Source organism: Crassostrea angulata, chromosome 7 (genome assembly GCF_025612915.1).
Source record: "Crassostrea angulata isolate pt1a10 chromosome 7, ASM2561291v2, whole genome shotgun sequence".
NCBI classification, from domain to species: Eukaryota; Metazoa; Mollusca; class Bivalvia; order Ostreida; family Ostreidae; genus Magallana; species Magallana angulata.
In genome coordinates this window covers 54,719,188-54,733,274 of record NC_069117.1, presented here as the reverse complement: position 1 = coordinate 54,733,274, position 14,087 = coordinate 54,719,188, and the positions used below count along the sequence as shown (strand labels likewise).

Below are 14,087 nucleotides of genomic sequence, written 5' to 3'. Positions count from 1 at the left end.
TACCGACGATAACGGCATACAACAAGATCAGCTTGGTTTTGTATTTTAGCGACCGACCATGCATTTCCTAAAAAAAAAAAAAAAAAAAAGCATCAAAATTTCCTTATTTTCATCATCAGAGACATAAAAAAGTAAGTTGCTCCTTATTTTTCTAATCCAAAACCTAACGTATAGGCAGTATGGCAGTTGCAGATTTTAACAATTGTCTTCTTTTATCGTGATGTAGGTATGGATTTGTCTATTGATCCTGGAAAACAACTGACAATCACTGTGTCTTGCTGGCTATGTTGTTGTTGGTTGTAGGCCAGTACTATAAATGACCATAGTTCTTGCACATGTTTTTGTGTGCCATTAATTCAAGTTGCATCTGAGTATCTGTAGCTCTTTGTAATATCAACTTCAATTTTTGACAGAGGTACAGACATGAAACAAACCCTTTGAATTGCAAGATGTTTAGGGAGGTAACGGGTGGTTTCGCTCCAATCACTTGTTCGCGCTGAGAGGTTTCGCGCCGAGTGGTTTCGCCCCATTTGAATATATTATATAAATATTATTAACGATCTAGGATTACCTTTATTTATCAATCTAAGCAAACCCCACATAATTGCTCACGTTGTGTTTTATGGAATAATTTAAAATTATCGTGATTTCACCTAATCGAGCTGTCTTAATTTAATGCCTTTCATAAACATTTGTGTAGTGAAGGCATTTTTAGCCATTTCATTGATATATATATATCCGTGATTCTACTTAGTTATGTATAATATATATGCATTGGCCAAATGGACATATAAAAAAAAATTATATAGTTTGCAAAATAGAAAATATTCAAAGTTCGATTGAAAAAAATAATTAATAATACATTAATTTAACATGTATATATGCGGGCATCTTATGGAATTTTATGCATTATTTAAATCATTTTATAATCTATCATATCATATAATGCATTATATGTTAGGTACTCAGCAGCTTATGGCAGTAGAGGCAGCATTCATGGACCATTTCTTTGCTATAGTCTTTCAGAATACTGGTTCCAAAAAAACGTGCTAACGAATTCTTGAGATACTCTTCATTTAGTTCTCCAAATAAGATCGCAATCAAAGCTATTTATTTAACGGTTTTATTGATGATGGATTAATTGCCGACAAATTAAACTGCCCAGGCGATGTTCGAGCATGTGTATAAAATTATTGTCTAAATAAACTAAATTACTTTCTAAAACATTTAATTTACATATTTTAAAACAGAAGCAACAAGCAGTGTGTATTGTAGTGGTTATTAATACAATCCGGGCGAATCCACTCGGGGCGATTATGTATTCGGAGCGAAACCACTCAGCGCGAACAAGCGATTGGAGCGAAACCACCCGGATTCTTTAGGGACTAAGACTTTTCGGGACCTAATGTTAAAGACATTTCGAGACCCGGATGTTTCGGGTCAAGGATCTTTTGGGACTTGGAATAAGATTTTTTGGGACTTGATGAAAGGCTATGATGATAGATGTAACTTAGCTGCATAATTAATCCATAAAGCCGTATTATTATCAACTTTTTAAAAAAAAATGATTAGTAACCTTTGCATGCGGGTCCGGGAAAACCTAGGTGAGATATCGATCCTTATCAAATTGTCTGAGTGATTTGTAAAGTGTGGTTGATTTTAATGAAAACATTAATTTATTAATGATTAAACAATGAAAACCAGGAAAAACTTTGTTCTTTTTTGTTTTTTGCTAACTTGCGTTGAGTCATATTACTGAGTGAAACTATTTTTTCCCAAAATGGCATTTTGTCTACAAAAAAAAATAAAGGGTACAGGAGCCTGTACCAAAAAGGGTCAAGTTAATAAGCCCTGACAGTAATATTAACAGTTGATCTATTATACCGTTATCCAGGCCTATAAAAAAAAATTGTGTGTTTAGGGTAACACTGATGAAAAAATTAGGCTAGGTAGGTAGGTTTTTTTTTTTTTTTTTTCATATTTTTTTCTGCACGAATCCTAAGAATGTTTGTTTGTGTCACATTTAAAAAATGATTTTTTATAGAAAAAAAGTAAAATTCACAATCAGATAAAAATTGACATCGAAAAATGGTGGGATAGGGGCATTTTTGTAGGTTAGGTCGGAAACAAACAACTTTTTTTTTTAGGCCTCAGCCGTAATTTGATACATTTACTAGAAATATCCAAGGAGGGATCGGGGCTACTGATAATTGCTATAAAAACAATCAAATCACATCTTTAGCCTGACCTGTGTATAGGTGTACCCAGGTGTTAATTAAGAGGAGACTAATGAAGAGATCCCCCAGCTGTCAACACACACGCGTTATTATCTACTTAATATATTTTCTATTACTCATTCGTCATTGTTTAGATTAGTTATACTAGTTATCATGGTTATAACAAAGGTCATCGTCTTTAGGCCTGCATGCATGTAAATGCACAATAAGAATAAATTTTCTTTTTATATCAGAGCTTTTGTCATGCTGCATTATTTGTATTCCCTTTATCAAAAATTAAAAAGAACATACAAGGTTGAAATTAACGTGTTTTATCAATCACTATCATGATTAAGTACTTTAAACACGCACGCACGGTACAATTAACCATTTTCTTTGTTTTTTTACGTTTTATCTCTAAGATTTATTTATACACACAAAAAAAAATTACATTGAACATGGATTTAAATGGATTTAGCATTAATTTTATACAAATCCCAGAATACTTATTCTAAGTCCCAAAAGATCCAGGACCCAAAAAGTCTTGGTCCCTAAACATCTTGTCAGGTCACGAAACGTCCGGGTCCCGAAACATCTTGGTCACGAAACGTCTAGAATTCGAACCAAACATCAAAATTAAAAGATAGTTGCAAACTTGCTAAAAAAAAAGAAAGAAAGAAGGAAACAGCCAGAACAGAGAGGTAGGAGACAGCTAGATCAGAGAAGTAGATTTCTTTCCACAGCTAGGAGAAAAAAAAAGAAAATAGAATTTTACATTTACAAATTTCTATACATCAGTTTGATCAATTTTTAAACCGTTCAACCTGCTTAAAAGCTTGATATCAATTACTGGTACAAAGTTATTTTGTCAATTAGGTACATCAAAATATCTACAGGATATCAGATCTGATTGAACTGTAAATCTAGCTCTTGCAACTGCATGTTACCTGTATGAATATGGTAATATTTTATTACGTTTTTTTCACTTAGTTTTAAATTCAGATCTCCACAATCATGACAATGTGAGCAACACTATATAACATACATATAACATCTTTATACTAGTAGTATGACACATTATGCATCATTGTCTTTATTAGTCAAAGGAACTGCATTCTTCCTGGCAGTTTACAAACAGGAACCACATTCTTCCTGAAGATTTAATAGGAAGTATCAAAATCCATAAATTCTGTGGAGCAGGAAGCTTTCCATTACTGCTTAAATTATGATGTCTCATTAAATCTCACAACTTGTCTTGCATAGTTTTGTGGACCATACCTTTATTGTTAATGAGTCAACAATCAGTTAAGGCCTGCTTTTATTTTATTCTCATAATGTAGGTATCACTTTGTTTTAGTACATGTATCATGATTTATAAATATACACTTTTAACTTTGATATCTCGAACACTGATATCTCGAACAAAATGGATAAGTTACAGTTGAAGTGATTTGTAAGTCCCAACCGCATATTTTTAAAGTATTTATACCCTTGACTGTATGACATATCAAATACTCAGATATCTTGGAGTTTTAGACAGTCCCATCTATTTCAAGATGAGGAAGTTTGACCGAACTACAGTGTTTGCATTGCATTTTCAAGTTTGTGGATGAAAATTCCCCATTTAGGCATTTACCATACAATGCTATGCATTGAAGTGATAAAATTTGTTTGGAGAGTAAAACTTTTTGTCTTTCTATAAATTAAATGACATTCTTTAATTTAAAACCATTTGGATTTTGTTAAAGTTTGGTTGAGAGAGAGAGAGAGAGAGAGAGAGAGAGATGTACATGTAGTATGTGCAGCAATATCAATATATGCAATAACAATATTAATGATAATCAATGCTCAACGGCATGCAATATAAGCAACTTAAAGTCCCCAATGTGCTGTAGTCTCAAACATAAAATTTAGCAACTTCATTACAAATCATTTTATAAAAAAAAGTATGTGGATTAGTCTGTGATCAGTATCATTATTTCTGTTGTAGGGAAAACTATGGGTGAACCATTTCTCTATGTGCTGCAAAGACTGAGGTTTTCTACACGGTGATGTTTTCTACACAGCGACAATGGAGGTCAATATGAGGAGTCTTCTACAGAGGCATGGTCAGGACGTAGGATTCAGTAATGACTTTGAGAAGTCAGGCTGGGACAATTCAAATGACAACACAGACCATACAATACTGATTGATTCATTTGACAAGCAGAATGATATCTTGTTTAATGGAATGGATGACATCCTGGAGAATTCTGGAACAGCTTTTAAAGATTTAGACAACGAGTCAGAGAATGTGAATGCAGGTGGGGATGATCCTTGTGAAGAAATTGACATTGATATAGACTTTTTAGGTGAAGCACACATGTCAGATAGTCAGGGGTATTCCATTAGCAACTTGACTGGAAATGTTATAGAGATATCAGATGATAGTAGGGAGTCCAATGGGGTATTGTTTTATCAGCAAGATGTTAAAGAAAGAGCAGACTTGTTTTTATTTGCTCAGAATAAAAATCCAGATAATGCAGCAGAATTAGAACAGCCAAATGCTCCTTCGCTACAAACAAATGTCATTAATACCATCGTTGATAGTGGGGTACATGAGGCTGATGGTAAGAGACTGATGGAAGAGGACAAACCAACCAACAGCAGAGAAGATGTGAAAACAAATGATATCCCAAAGAACAGAATGTCTCCACAGTTTGCAAAAAGACATTTGCCAGACACTAAACCAGGTGATGATGATAAGAGATCACAGAGGCAGTTTCCTAAGCTTTATATGGTATTAAAAGATGAAAAAAAAATTTCAACAATACAAGCAAAGTCATCTGAAACATGTTCTACAAAACTGACCTTTCAGAATTTGACTGATTCAAAATCTGCCAAATTCCCCAATCTACTTGATGCATTGTCACCGTCCAAAGAGTTTGAGGCTGATATTTATATCCTGGATTCACCAGATAAGGACTGTGTTAAAGAAAAACAAGATAGGATCTTAGAATCACTTGAATCATTGCCTTCTGAATCTGCAGAAAGAACACTTACAAATTCAAGTTTCCACATTACATTATTTAGTGCCGATAACACGAGAAAGAGCAAGGGAGATAATAAAGAAGATATAAACACTGAAGAAAAAATGGAGAAACCAAGAACGACATCATCGGAGGAACTCACAAAACAGTCTTTAAAATCCAAAAACCATGTTACTCAAAAAACAAAACAACTTCTAAAGAACAAAATAAAAAACGAAGAGCTGCAAGTTCTTCCTAAAGAACATTTCACAAATAAAGTTGGATTTGTGAAGGATGAGGCTGTCTCCCTGTTAAATGACTCTAGCCTATCTGCTCCAATACTCCCTGTAGGTCTTTACAAGGATGGTGGCAATTCACCAGAGGAAGAGCAAGATGATCTTGTTGATATCTCTAAACCTTGCAGCTGTAATATCTGTGGCAGGGTGTTCCTCAAGTATTCCAACTTGGAAATTCACATTCGTGGTCATCTTGGGGACCACCCTTATCATTGTAAAGAATGTGACTCTACTTTCAAACATAACTCCGCTTTAAAGCGACATATGAGAACTCACACAGGTGAAAGACCATACAGATGTCCCGTATGTGACAAATCATTCATTGATGGAACAAGGCTTCGTAAGCATATACTAAGCCATAACAGTGCAAAAAGCGAGTTTTGTAAAATTTGCAAGAAAGGCTTTGCGTCACGATCTAATCTAAAGCACCACATGTTAACACATCTTGATGAAAGGCCTTTTAAATGTGAATACTGCAACAAAGGATTCAATAAAAACTCCAATTTAAAATCACATCTTAAAATTCATCTAGGATACAAACCATGGGTATGTGATGTTTGTGGAAAAGAATTTCCTGAAAAGAATCGTTTGAAAATGCACGAGAAAATTCATTGGGAGGACAAGCCATACAAGTGTGAGCAATGCGGGGGTCAATTTGCTCAAATTTCAAATCTGTACGTGCACCAGAGGAAGCACAGGGGAGATAAACCCTGGAAATGTGGGCAATGCGATAAGTGCTTCATGATGAGAAGTCACCTGACTGAACACGTGAAGCGGCACACTGGGGAGAAGCAGTTCAAATGTGCCATGTGTCAGAAGGAGTACTACTGCAAAGGGGACTTTAACAGACACATGCGGACCCACACCGGCGAACGCAACCATGTCTGTGAAACCTGTGAAGAGCGCTTCATTGACAGTTCCACACTCAGGATACACATAAGGAAAGTTCACAAGAAACACAGATATAGGTGTAAGTTTTGTGATAAAGAATTTTCATTTGAATCTTCATTAAAACGTCATGAGGATAACCACATGGGCGTCAAGAAACATTTCTGTACTCTATGTGAGGCTGGTTTCTTATTCCGAGTGGAGCTAAAGGACCACATGAATAAACATGTAGGTAATAAACCACATAGCTGCGATATCTGTGGAAAGAGTTTCTACAAAGGCTCGGAACTGAACCAACACAAAAAGATTCACACCGGGGAAGCAATGATCTATTGCGAATGCTGTAACAAGACATTCAATTATAAACAGTCATATACGAAACACTGCCAGTCTGCGAGACACGCTCGTAATCTCAGGAAAAATGATGCAAAGTCGGTGCTGGACAAGAAATCAACAGGGGGTACAACAGAAGTAGATATAGTGACCTCTAGTGATGAAACAGTTGTCAGTAAAGTTAGGGAAGATAACTCTGTACAAGAAGCTATTTAATACCTTACAAGTGTTGTTATTGTTGATTTTAGTGTAACAATAATTTGTAAATGATGGTATTGTATTACCAGTGTATGTTGTACAAACCAGATATATATTTATACAATAGTTGTAAATAAACAATGAAAACTTATACCAAAACATGGTCAACCTTGCTGTTATATAAAGGGAAGAGAATTGAAACTGACCACTGTTTTATTATAAATCAGTGTCTACTATTTGCATTTACATTTTGTGAAGACAAGAATACCATTTAGAAAATAAGAAAAAATTATCACATCAGAAATGATGCTATTTTTTCCAATAATATGGGACAAAATTGATCCATATTTTTGGACATTTTTTCTAAGGAAAGATCGAGTGCAGATTTGAACAAAAATAAATATATTATTTATTTTGTAGGATTGATGTAATATGCTGGTATATATGATCAAAGTATGATGTTCAGGCCTAATTAGCTCAATTTCTGCTGGAAGGAAAAATTCTCAAAAATGAACAATTTTATGCAAAATGCAAAAGGTTTTATATTTTGGTGTTATACATGTATTTCTAAATGAAGGGCATTTGGATTGAATTGAGTATCATGAACATACTTGATATGTATCTGTAAAGTACACTTTAGGTATTCAAAGTGCTGGTTTATAGATCAAATATTAATCTGAATGTTTCAGCAAAGGTAAAAAATTCCAACCATAAATAATAAAATTGTAGATAAGCTTTGCAGGAACTTAAATCTCTCTCTCTTTCTCTCATTTTCTATGTGGACCAAATATGATTTTTACCATTACAGACTACCCTGCAAGTTTTGGTAGAAAGAGATCAAGGGACTTAAATCTTATGGATCTTATTAAGGTTTAAAATACCACAGACATACTGGTACATATATAACAGAGGCTCCTTATATGTCATTTTGTAGCAATGTAGAATGTTGCAATAATTCTATGCTTTGATTTAATCCAAATACTGGTAAACTGTATTTGATTTACACGCTAAAACTGACTCAAGCGTGTCTTTTTAAACAGGTGCCAGAAGAACTGTCATCAATTGCATAAAAAATAGTACATGTTAGCCAGTAGGTAAATTTTCCAAAAGTAATTTGCAACTTGACCATGCACTCATATCCTATCTTTGACAAGTTATGTACATTAACTGACAAGAAACAGACATTAGAGTAAAACTGAATTTAATAAATACTTCATCTTTAATAATGTACATGTACATTTGTGTTACACAATATAAAAGCATTTACATACTAGTACATAGTGAGAAGCACTCTTTTATCTCACAGCTAGGATTCAGTGTATTAATCTTACTGGGAAAACACCCATCTTCCATCTTCAAAGCAAATATAGTGTAAATAAGGTGCTATTATTTTAACTTGTTTTGGAAATACAGCTAGGAAATGCAGTAAAGATTATGCACAACTTCACAAAAGCACTGTCAACATCAAAGCATTGTCAACATATACATTTATATAGATGGATGTTATCTCAAACATCTTTAGATTAAACAAAAGTTTATAAAAGGTGGACAAAGCCTGCAGTCACCAGCAGAGCCAGCGCCATAACGAAGTAACCAGACTGGTAGGTGGTCTTCAGATCAAATCCAATCGCCCAATCCCAAGCCTGAAGCAAACGAAACAACACCTTAAAACAGTCCCTGCTAACAAGCAAATCACAGAGGATATGAGTGATTAAAATGGCTCTTCTCAGAGGGAGCATCTTCAATGACAAAGCTAAATTACAATATATATATTACTATAACTGTGAACAAGATTAATTATGTCAAGCTGTTGATCAGAGCCTCCATAATGAATGAGAATTAAACATTTCTCTCCATGTGGTAACTGTTTGACCTATGGCACTTACCAGATGTCTGATGCCATTGATGTAATGATAACAGATAGGGAAGGCCAGCACGTATTTGGCTGCCGTCAGGATCGCTGGATTCAGATGGAGGTCCTTAATGTATTCAATATATGAGGAGAAATCCCCTGGCAGTCCTAGAAGGGTGGCAGCCACAAAAGGAACAGCTAGTGAAAAGAAAGAGGTTCATCAACTGGGTTGGAAATATAAGTCAAACCAAACAAAACTGTTGCCGCAGGAATTGATATATATACTGCATACAGGGTTATTTTTGCCCTGTGTAATTTTTGCCCTTCAACAGCTGTTCAACACTTGCAAATAGTTTTGCCCATCTTGAATCCTCCCATACAGTTTTGTTTAGAGACATTATTGAATGTAAGACATCAAAGTTTGCCCAGTCTTAAATTTGCCCACTGAAAACAAGGGCAAAAATATAATGGGTGCAAATATTTCCCTGTATATTAATGTATATGAATTTTTTTTAATATAGCAGTACTTACTGACAGCCATGGCAATCCCAGTTGCTCTGTGGCAAAGGGACAGCATCGAGGTCAGTTCTGGGCTACAAAATGGAATTCACAAGTCACATCATTGTACAATTTTTAAAGACAAAACTCTCATGTAACCAGCAGGGATTCATTTTGATTGATAAACCATTTATTGCCAATCAAATGCAACAAGCCACAGTTGAAAATAATTATGGTAAAGAAATAAAAGAGGAAAAGTACATATATAAATACATATATAAATTATTACTTGTATATCCTAAGGTGAGGTGAAAGAGGTCGGTTCAGTCGCCTATTTTTTTCCCAGAACTCTTCCATTTCCTTGTAAGCAATGTCTCCTGTTTGACTTCTGGTGCTGGTGTGTGACAGCTGGGTGACCACCACTGGCTGAAGCCTACTATTAATACACAGATGTATTATCCGATCACTCTATACTTACAGCTCACAGTATATATACAATGATAAGTCTATACTACAGGCACTTAATGTTACATATTTTTTCATTAAAAAAATATACCACTTACCTTATAATACTAGTACATGAGGGTGTAGAATTAAGGGGTAAATTATTTAATGAGAAAAATATGTAACAATACATCATGCGAGACTAGCGGTGGGTTTCCGACGATGTGAAACAAAGTAATGCATTTTATTAAAAAAAAATTACATTGCAAACAGGCTAAAACTCTCAAGAGATCAATATAAAAATGACATTTACCTAATTGATAAGCAAATTTATAACAAACTTCCAAAAATATATGTAGTACACGATTCAATTTTTTAAATAAGAATATGAGTTATCTGTTGTTATTTATTTTTAAATAACATTAAGTTGAAAATGATCCATGGTGTGTTTTTAATTGTTTCATAATTTGGTTGAAATTACCTTGACAGTAGGGCAGCATTATTGGTCAATAAGGCAGAGCCCTTCCCAAAACTGAAATAATAATACATGTATGTGTCAATATCAAGCACTACATTAATTCGAAAAATCAAGCCTACTATTTGGCAAGATGATTGACCAAAGTCATGGTCTGATGGAGAAAACTTGTTTGAGTTGCATTTCAGCTAATTCTTTGCAAATTTTAAGTCCGAGATTTGAATGGAGAAAAGGGAGGACAAAGTAAATTACATTGTACGTGTGCTCTTGTGATCAACTTGGAGAGTGGAACTTTGGCTCAATAAAAATTATTAATCAGCTGTTTATCTGCTATCCATTTTTTCATGAAGCAAATTTTATGCTATGTGAAAAAGATATATCAAACAAGTTTCAAAACCCTCAGTTTTCAACTTAGTGATAGATTACGTGTAAATCAGGTGCTTGATACTGGTAAATTCAGTTGCCAAACACTTTGCTGGCATTTGAGAAAAGTTTCTGATATACCAGTATGCCAAGCATAATTTGACAAACCAAGACTGTCATCAATCAACTAATGTCAAAATTCAATGTATTTTGAAGCAAAAACTCAAAGCAGTCTTAACGTGATTCTGTAAAATTTTTTTATCGGCAAGCTGGCATTTGGGTAGATAGACTGTTCTTTTGTTAAAATGACTGATGTCCTATGGACCTTGGCACACCCTGGTCGCGGTAAGATTATTTTCGAGCACTGTAGCTAGGCAAATTGGTGATTGCATGAAGGCACATCAATAGCGAGCAAGTTGACCATTGCAAAGTCAAATTGTAATAAGGAAGGTGATCATAACTGAATTTCATATGTTTGATATTTATCTGTAGAAGTCTTTAATTTAAAATAAAGCAAACATATACTATTTTACAAGCAGTATACCATTTTCCTATTTTCTGATTGAAGTATATATGATTGATATACACCAATCACTTTCAATTAGTGTAACGTATCTCAACATCATTTATTAGCATGATAAAGTTTTGATTCAAGGACAAGGAAATATAAATCAACTTTTACCTTGTTTACAACCCTGAGAATAACTATTTACAAGAGAGCATTTGGTTAAACTACTGCAGACAATATTTTGTATCTTGAATAAATATGGAATGAAGTTGAATTCTGTTGTCCCTATTCAGTAGTTGCAAGTGGTGTTTCATAATCAGCTCATCAGCTGTAGTTTCAACTTCGTCTTATTTCTCGCACTGACGTTTAGTAACCAAGTCATTCATCTACCATCGCAGAAAGTAACGTGGCGTACAAATAAAAAGCCGGAAAGAAGATTTCAAATTGGTATCTTTTGATAAAAGCTTTTAATTGTGTAAAAAATGCAAAGAAGTCGTAGATTAGTTAACTAACCTTGCTCTTATCATCGCTGCCATTTTTTATTTAGTGTATTGTTCAGGGGACGTACTAAAGACCTGAAATACTAATGACCTGAAAGACCTGAAATTTTATATAAATGATACTTTTCTAAGATTTTTATCACATAAAATTACTTGTGGGGGTTTAAATCATATTTCCAGGTATAATTTCGTTTAAAAAATATCATAATGACCAGTTATTCACGCAGAAATATGAAAAACCTGAAAATTTGAATTGACCTGAAAATTTCAAATGACCTGAAATTTTATATAATTGATACATTTCTATGTTATGTGTCAATATTAATGTCTATTTGTAAGTTTTTATCATATTTCCAGGTATGTAAGTGTTAAAATAGTTCATACTGATCAATTATTTATGCAGGAGTACGAAAGACCTTAAAATTTGAATTGACCTGAAAATTTGAGCTGACCTGAAATTATATATAATTGATACATTTCTAAGTTCTGTGTCAGTTTTAATGTCTATTTGTGAGTTTTTAATCATATTTCCAGGTATATAAGTGTTAAAATATATCATACTGATCAATTATTTATGCAGGAGTACGAAAGATCTGAAAATTTGAATTGACCTGAAATTTTGGGTTACTGTCGTATCGCCCCAAAGTCAAAGCGCCCCATGCACGAGCGCCCCAATTTTTTTTTGGAGCGCCCCAATTACGTTTCACGAGCGCCCCAAATGTATTCACGAGCGCCCCAAAGTAAAATTATCATTATACCTTACGTCTTGGAAAATTTGCACGAGCGCCCCAAATTGGATTTTCCAATATTGTACTAAAATCGGGATCGTTTTCACGAGCGCCCCAAAATGATTTTCCTGATTATGTCTTTCTGCATAGAATCTTGTTGTATCATTACACCTTACGTCTTGAATAATTTGCCCGAGCGCCCCAAATTGGATTTTCCAATATTGTACTAAAATCGGGATCGTTTTCACAAGCGCCCCAAAATGATTTTCCTGATTATGTCTTTCAGCATAGAATCTTGTTGGATTATTTTTTTTTACGAACGTGCCCTGGAGTTGCCTAAGATTTGTAAGAAAACTATCTTATGATTAGGAAATCATTTCCACGAGCGCCCCAAAATAATTCAAATCAGCATTCTATGTTGCTATAAAGTTAATATTTGACCTCATGTGTAATAAATATTTGAAACCTGATTTTGCTTTAAAATGTATGTTGGAGAATCTCACTTTTACGTTAAATAAGCATCAGTTACACGAACGCCCCCCCCCCCCCCCCCCCCCCCCCAATGAGATTATTCTACTTTGAACTAAAATCAACGTTGGTGTGTGATTCCCCAAGTTTGGATTAATTTCACGAGCGCCCCAAAATGGTTTTGTTTATTAGTCCTTATTAATCTTCGATGGAATCTCATTAAACTTACACATTATTATTCCGAGCGCCCCAAAATACATACCTCAATTTTTTTTTTTATTTCGAGCGCACCAATTCTGTTGAATTGTACAAAGTATTCTTATTTTTGAAGGAAATTTTTTTATAATGTCAGATATAATCCAACACAATTGTTCTTCTACTCTCAAATTTTCCGCGCAAACCTCTAAATATGTTTTTTAAGCTTACATTTACAGTCAATCATTATTTATAAGAAAAAAAAATAGAATGCGTAATATGTGTATTATATATGTTATAATTGTATTTGCAGTGATATATAGGGCCAATGGGACGGGTGTGTCATTATTTATTTTGTATTACATATACCGTATGTGTTAAAACATCAGCTTCCGAAGACAACTGACGATGATGTAATAGAAGGGTATATTTGGAAACATTAAAAGGGGTATCCTGTCACGGTATCAGGAGAAAACGTACCCAGACACGCGGGAGACGTTGGCTTCGTCGCGTACCCCTTTGATTAGATGTGTGTACACCATGTACTAGTAATCACTGTGTGTATTGTATGTATACATTAATTGTGTTCGGTATTTTGTAGAAACTATCAATAATGAATTAAAACACACCAAAAAGAAACGTGATATTTATAAAGGAAGCAATTAACAGACCTGTTTACAAATATTGGCATATATTCTTTAAATTAATTATTACTAAACAAGAAAATCTAATTACATGGAAAATTTTGATCTAAGTTTGTTCTTATGATTCGAATTTCGTAATAAGTATCCAGTTAAAACTTTGAAGGTATGCATAGTTGTAGGTTCTTCAAATTGTCCTTATTTGTAAATTCTTTAATTTGGCGTAAACACCAAGAAACCTTTATATAAAGATTCTGTTTATATCTGTATATATGAACATTTGTTAACTTAAAATATTACGACCCCCCCCCCCCCATTTCTGAATGTTTTATCTTGAGTCGATAGAATATGAACGATTAAATGCATATATATTTGCATACCTCTTTCCGAGATTCTTAAAAAAATTTAATTAAAGAAACCTCACCGAACAGGGGAATATGTTTAGGTAAACTCAGGTATATTAAAGATCCGAACAT

The 14,087-nt window shown here is 34.0% G+C and overlaps 2 protein-coding genes across 6 annotated transcripts; one reads left to right on the top strand and one right to left on the bottom strand.

Annotated features, from left to right (window-relative positions):
• Window positions 1-42: 42 nt before the first annotated feature.
• Window positions 43-7,098, top strand: LOC128192502 (zinc finger protein 879-like). Of its 4 annotated transcripts, XM_052865234.1 has the most exons (3): window positions 2,817-2,917; window positions 3,093-3,176; window positions 4,207-7,098. In XM_052865234.1, exon 3 carries the CDS (start codon window positions 4,288-4,290, stop codon window positions 6,955-6,957), a length of 2,670 nt encoding a protein of 889 aa, XP_052721194.1. In that variant the 5' UTR covers window positions 2,817-2,917; window positions 3,093-3,176; window positions 4,207-4,287; the 3' UTR covers window positions 6,958-7,098. The 4 variants fall into 4 exon arrangements, with proteins under 4 accessions (XP_052721193.1, XP_052721196.1, XP_052721194.1 ...); XM_052865233.1 differs by lacking the exons at window positions 2,817-2,917; window positions 3,093-3,176 and adding an exon at window positions 43-131; XM_052865236.1 differs by lacking the exon at window positions 3,093-3,176 and having other exon boundaries at window positions 2,768-2,917.
• Window positions 7,099-8,123: 1,025 nt separating this feature from the next.
• LOC128192504 (succinate dehydrogenase cytochrome b560 subunit, mitochondrial-like) lies at window positions 8,124-11,644 on the bottom strand. 2 transcript variants are annotated; one of them, XM_052865237.1, is made up of 6 exons: window positions 11,593-11,644; window positions 10,215-10,265; window positions 9,579-9,725; window positions 9,323-9,384; window positions 8,826-8,989; window positions 8,124-8,582 (listed from the first exon to the last, which is right to left on the bottom strand). In XM_052865237.1, the coding sequence occupies exons 1-6, from the start codon at window positions 11,613-11,615 to the stop codon at window positions 8,475-8,477; spliced, it is 555 nt and encodes a 184-aa protein (XP_052721197.1). In that variant the 5' UTR covers window positions 11,616-11,644; the 3' UTR covers window positions 8,124-8,474. The 2 variants fall into 2 exon arrangements, with proteins under 2 accessions (XP_052721197.1, XP_052721198.1); XM_052865238.1 differs by having other exon boundaries at window positions 9,579-9,722.
• Window positions 11,645-14,087: the final 2,443 nt, after the last annotated feature.

Coding starts and splice junctions, on each gene's coding strand:
- LOC128192502 (XM_052865233.1), top strand. CDS start 4,288: ATGGAGGTCAATATGAGGAGTCTTCTACAGAGGCATGGTCAGGACGTA.
- LOC128192504 (XM_052865237.1), bottom strand. CDS start 11,615: ATGGCAGCGATGATAAGAGCAAG. Junction 10,266..11,592: donor GCAGCGATGATAAGAGCAAG/GTTAGTTAACTA, acceptor TTATTATTTCAG/TTTTGGGAAGGGCTCTGCCT. Junction 9,385..9,578: donor CCTCACCTTAGGATATACAA/GTAATAATTTAT, acceptor TCCATTTTGTAG/CCCAGAACTGACCTCGATGC.